Source organism: Solanum lycopersicum, chromosome 10 (assembly GCF_036512215.1).
Source record: "Solanum lycopersicum chromosome 10, SLM_r2.1".
In the NCBI taxonomy this organism is placed as follows: domain Eukaryota; kingdom Viridiplantae; phylum Streptophyta; class Magnoliopsida; order Solanales; family Solanaceae; genus Solanum; species Solanum lycopersicum.
This window is the reverse complement of record NC_090809.1, coordinates 60,611,773-60,618,310: the sequence shown is the minus strand read 5'-3', so window position 1 is coordinate 60,618,310 and position 6,538 is coordinate 60,611,773. Positions and strand designations below refer to the sequence as shown.

Here is a 6,538-nt window from a genome sequence, read left to right as displayed (position 1 = left end):
TTTTTTTTTGTGTTAAGGATTTGTATAACAAAAAAATATCTCTAGTTGGTGTACCAAGAATATAATCTTCTCCATGCATATTATATCCTTATATTAATTTTTTAAAAAGAGAAATTTACGTGTATACATTTTGGCCATTTAATTTACAAAATATTATGATTTAAATATAAAATACACTATATTTAGACTCGGTTATATAATATACATTGTAAATATATTTTATGAACTTACACAAATATCATTTTCTAGGTCACATTTTAGATTTTGTTTGTTTATAGAAGTTATTACGAATATTTCCTCATATATTTCTCGACCTTACATATAAATATTAGATCGTAATTTAATTTTTATATATAATATAATGTGCAAATTTATAATTATGATTTAAGTATTTTGAACAAATTTTCAATCGATTTAAAAGAGATCTTTAAATTGTGATTTAAAAACTAAACAATTACCGAATGAAAAATAACTAGTGTAATTCTAAGCTCTAACTAATTTGATTCCTAATTGAGGCTAGTTAAAGAGGGAAACATTTCAAATAGGATTTTATTTTTTTCAATTTTAAGTGCTTTTTAAATTAAAAATGGATGGATATTATTATAATTTATTCATCCCACCATAATAAATCACACCCAATGAGTCTACTCCAATATTTTTGCTTTTAATTTAATTATATCTTTTTCCTATTTTGATAACTTGTCATATATGTTAATAAAAATAGTATTGTGGGATTTGCATAATATATTTTTTTAAAAGAAAAAGCATTATTGTTAGGAGGACAAAGGTCTACTTTTCCATGTGATTTTGACTTTTGCACTATTTATTTATGATGAGAATTTGAAATTAAAGATTATACAAATCTCAAATTATATGTGAGATAATTTAAATTAGTTAGAGCTTAAATTAAATATAAATATTCAATAAAAACCAACAAGATGATACAATAAGAACATCGAAGGCTTATGTATTTTATTTTGCAACATACATGAAGGTGAGCTAAATTTATTTAACAAATAAAAACATGCATAATGAAACAAAAATGGATTCTATTTTTTTTCTTTTTTTTTTCAAGTCCTTAAAAGAAATATACTAAGTTCGGATCCTCCCATTCCATCAAGATTCGTCATATAAAAAGCTTCTGAGTCACGATTTCCTATGACTCGTTCAAAATTAGCTCTAAAAAACATCAACTCACCTTCCAACTCACCGCCCATCCTTCCATCACCAACCACCGGAATCACTCCGGCCCCGACCGACACATTCCGCACTGTGTGTAACACGTGTCGGTCGGAGTCGGTGCACGCACGCGAAAGCGCGTCCCCGCACTTCCTTCCGTTACAATACATATTCCAACTAGGTTCTCGGGAGAGCTTCACCTGCTTGCTGCCACGTGGCCTTTTTTCGCATTCCAACGCGATACGGACAAGTGGTGATGACATGTCTTTGACTAAAGTAGTAGTTGACATGGCGAGTTCAATCAAAAAACTCGGTTCCGATGACGTGGAATTATCTTGAATAGCGAAGCTGACTTGTCCTCTCCGGTGACCGAACAAAGTCCCGGTGACTTTCTGACATGAGTTATAATGCGTAAGATAAGTCGTAGGGAAATATTTAAGCCACGTACAACATGTTGGAAACATAGTGCGGAGGGACATAATTTTTACAAGAAGAAACTTGAAAAACTTAAAGTTGACTTTGACTCCACCACGACTTTTTTGAGGAATAGGAGAATTATATAAGTAATTATTCGAATCGTGATGAACGATAGAATTACTTTGGTATTCCGATGCAATGAGAATTAAGTTGTTGGTGCTATCGCTGCTACTTGTTCTTGGGAGGGTACATGTTTGATCATATTGTCTCACCATCATCATATTTGTAAATTAGAAAAATAAAATACAAATTAAAGGAGATTGATAATATGAGGATTTGATTTTTAATATAAAGTTTTTGTCCAATAAGAAAATTGGACAAAATTGAGAGAAATGATGAGAAAGATAGGATGAAAAGATGATGAAAATATTTGGATGTGAGCAATACATATTTATAAAGGGAAACTATAGAGGTTTATGGCATGTTTTGTCTATTCAAACTTTAAAATAATGCCCATACACATAATTTTTTAATGGAAGCCCATCTTTGGTTTGCGCCAGGGCGGATTTAGACGAGGTTGAGAGTACGAGTGGAATCAGCTTATAGTTAAGGATTCGAATAAATATTTTTTTAGCAAAAAATTATATTTATATGTAATTAAAAGTATGTTTTATATGTATATATAGATGTTGAGTTAGTGTGTTTATTATATTTTTCCAAATTTTGGATCTTTTTAGTGAGAATTTTAGCGCCGCCAACACTGGCTGAAGGTGTTCAATTGAATTCCTCGATAAAGAAATATATTGTATGTATAAGGTAATATTGAATTCATCTCTAATAGCCACACCATGACTTTGCTCCATATCAAACTCACTTTCATTTACAATTCTCAAATTAATTCCAATATTATGGGAGTTTACACACTTTCTCGACCTTATCAAGCTCTTCCTAAACCTCTGTCTGTCCTCAACATAGTCATATAAAGAGACACATCTCATATTCACTAGTTAACTTTGGAAACTTAGGCGTGTTGTCACCCCACCGTGAATCCATCTTTCTTTATTGCGATTTTAATCCTATTTCGATGGAGAATGAAATTATTGATTGAAATGTTTGTTGTTAGATCTGTTATAATATCGTTAATTTTTTCCTGATCTACCTTTCAAAATAAAACATTTATGAAATATCTGAATCGGATCCTGATCCAACACGAATTGATTAAAGATTATCTATATATATATTAATTTGAATCTCACAATTATAAGATTAGAGGTTAATATATTGATTTAGAGATTAAAATTTGACATTTTAAATTTATATCCTAAGCATTAAATTTTTATATCTTTAATCTCTTAATAAAAATTTTAGATTTGCGTAACTTGTGGATATTGGTAATAGGTTATTCTACTCTCTTTTTTCATTTCAATATTAAAAATTTAGTTTGCTTGGCACATAATTCGAAATTGTAACACGTATGGCTATATTATCATACAAGCCAAGTCCATCGACTTTTTTTTTTTAACCCCTTTGGTCGATTATTTCATTTATAAAATTTGATCAGTTTTTAAAAAAATTTATCTTAAAAAAATTAATTCTTCTTATTTCACTCACAAAAATGTGAATTAATTTTTATTAAAATACTATTTTTAAATAATAATTTATTACTTTTCAAAATCAAGAATCCAATTTTTTAATAACATAATTCTAACTAAATTTATTGTTAAACACTAAACAACTACTTTGTTTGACTATCTTCACATCAAGAGTTGCAATTTTGATTTTATATTAGTTTCGAAATTCATTTCTTCAATAAAGTTTTCTTTAAAATATTTATGATATTTATTTATTTCATGAAAACAAAATCACTTAAAGTTTTGAACATTATTAAAAATTGCACTTTTTGACACACGTACGTAATGACAACATCATTATTATTATTTTCTCCTATGTTTCTTTATAATTTATGTTGTACATACACATCTTCCTTGGATTATGGAGTTTAATATTTTAGTAGCAACATCCAAGATTATTGTCCTTTTATTTATTTTAACTTGCATGTGAAATTCAATCTTTCACCATTGCACTATTACGATCTAATCTAAGACTAATAATAATCCAACTTCATTTTGTTTTCTTCTTCCTTTGTTTTTAAATAACGTAAAACTTTTATTTTAGTGCAATAACATGCAAATCACACGAGAAAGATAATCTATGTTAGACAAGTCTAGTACAACGAACTCAGTTCAGAAGGTAAACTTTTCATTTTTGCTGACAAGGAATTTCGAATTTGAGTGGTTTTATGAAAGTCTCAAGTCTAAACCACTGAGTCAACCGAAGGGTCTTTTTTAAGTTATAATTGAATTAGTTTCATAATTACATTGAACGAAACAATGTTCAACAATTCACCTTAGGGGTGTGCAAAAATCGAATCGAAAAAGTGTTATTGGTTTTGTTGTTGTTGGGTTAACGGGTTTTTAATGGTTTTATAAAAAAAAATCATTGGATTATCGGTTCGGTATTAGTTTTTAATATTGCTTTATTGGGTAAATCAATAATCCATTAAGGCAAGTAATTTACAACTTCTCTTTGTACATGAATATTAAATATTAATCTCAATAACTTACTGGTCATTGACTGTCAATTAATCTCTAGTTCACGCTTCACAATGACTTTGAGTTCACAATTTTACATTATACAAATCTCAAAAACTAAATTAAGAATCATATTCCTCTTAATTTATGTTTGTACGTGTTACACTTGTTTAGTTCTTTTCATGTATGTTATTTTTGTTCTATTTTATGATCATTTGTAAAGTTATATTATTGTGTTGTCACGTCAAATTTATTAGACAAGTTATATATTTATATTTTAAGTATTTCTTATTGGTTAAACTAAAAGGCAAATCATTAAGTACCAAAACAAATAAATCGAAAAATCAATTAAAAAAATCTTATTAATTCAATTATTAATTTTAAAAATTGAATCGAACTAATCGATACACACCCCTAATTAAAAAGAAAATATAAACCCATTAAAATGTATTTTTTAAACTTGCTATAAGAATAACGAAATATAATTTTGTGAAAACACTAATAAACAAAATATCCTTCTATTTATTGATGATTATTTTTGTTTTCATCTATATATAAGTTATATTAAACATTAACAGTGAGTACTGATCTAATTTGACATTTTTGGCTGCCTAACAAAGTGCATCTTGACCATGTGAAAAACTTTCATTTTGGATCCATTTCCCTGTATAATCAAGTTTAATATAATAATAATAATAAAATATCTACAACTAATTATAATGATAATATATTGAAAAAGTGGATAGCTGTATTTATAAACCAACTGAAAAGTACTAGGCTGGGAAATATATTAATCCACGGCTTGTCGAAGATATTTTTATACTTTTTTATTTATTTTAATTAATTAATTTATTTTATGTTTGTGTGTTTTATCCAAAGACAGAGAATATATGTACAAATATCTGAAGAAAATATCTCTAGTCGACACCTGGCACCATTATTATAATTTTATCCCATGCATTATACATCCTTATATAATATAGTTTTTTTTTTAGAATTATAATAATAAAAAAGGAGAAACTTACGTTTACGTTTATTTACCAAACATTACTAAAGCATACGCCACAGATACACTCTATTATATACATTGTATAAAATATAAATATATTGCTTTACATATATATTTAGTATAAACAATCATTTTATAAATTATTTAAATACGTATTTTATAAATTAGATGGTCGAAAAACACGAATAAATTTTTTTAATACACTCCAGTATATGTTGATTTAGCAAGTATGATTTTATAGATTTTTATTTATATTTTATTTTTGTTTTAAGAGATGTGTAAATATAATCAAGTTTAACTTTTCGATCGAGTAGATTTGAATCTTATGTTTCTTTATATATATATATATATATATATATATATATATATATATATATATATATATATAATTTTACAAATTAATATTAGATCATCTATAAAATTTATATGTTATGAAAAAATATATGTTTAATTTTACAAATTAATATTAGATCGTCTATAAATTTTATATGTTATGAAAAAATATATGTTTAATTTTACAAATTAATATTAGATTGTCTATAAAGTTTATATGTTATGAAAAAATATATGTTTAATTTTACAAATTAATATTAGATCGTCTATAAAATTTATATGTTATGAAAAAATATATATTTAATTTTATAAATTAATATTAGATCGTCTATAAAGTTTATATGTTACGAAAGAAGACATATTAAAAAAGAGTCATTACTAATAAATAATTATATAGAAAAGACAATTAGTGAAAAATGACAATCTATGTCTATTATCACTTTAAACTTCGACTAATTTAATTTCTACTCAAGATCCTTAATTTAAAGGAAGTACACTAAAACAAAATTAATTTTCTTTTCTAATGCTAAGTGTATAAATCTAAGATTTTGAATAAAGAAATTAGTGGTCATTATTCATCATCCACAATAAATTACACTTAATAAAATTGGTGGACATTATTCATCCACATTAAATTACACCTAATGTGTCTTCTATCCTTTCTTTTGCTTTATAATTAATAATTAATATCTAAAAATATCTTACTTCTTCTCAATATATATATTTAAAAATATCATATTTGCATATATCCTTTATTTGCAGTACTGCATATCTTCGAAAATGCATTATTGTTAAAAGGACAAAGATCTACTTTTCCATGTGGATTTTGACTTAGCACTATTTGTTTATAGAAAAAAAATAACATAAAATAGATATCTAAAGTTTGAATGGAGCTCCTCTATAATTTTTTTGTCTCATTGTATTCAAGTTTTTACTTAAACTAAAGACACGTGATATAGATTAAAATTAATAATTAAATTTAATAAATTGAAACAAGATATTTATTATT

At 25.9% G+C, this 6,538-nt stretch overlaps 1 protein-coding gene across 1 annotated transcript; it reads right to left on the bottom strand.

The window, feature by feature from the left end:
* Positions 1–881: 881 nt before the first annotated feature.
* Positions 882–2,123, bottom strand: LOC101259388 (protein MIZU-KUSSEI 1-like). The gene has a single exon (XM_004249706.5). The coding sequence runs from the start codon at positions 1,875–1,877 to the stop codon at positions 1,071–1,073; it is 807 nt and encodes a 268-aa protein (XP_004249754.2). The 5' UTR covers positions 1,878–2,123; the 3' UTR covers positions 882–1,070.
* Positions 2,124–6,538: the final 4,415 nt, after the last annotated feature.

Excerpts from the sequence above, each read along its gene's own strand:
- LOC101259388 (XM_004249706.5), bottom strand. The coding sequence starts at position 1,877 with ATGATGATGGTGAGACAATATGATCAAACATGTACCCTCCCAAGAACA.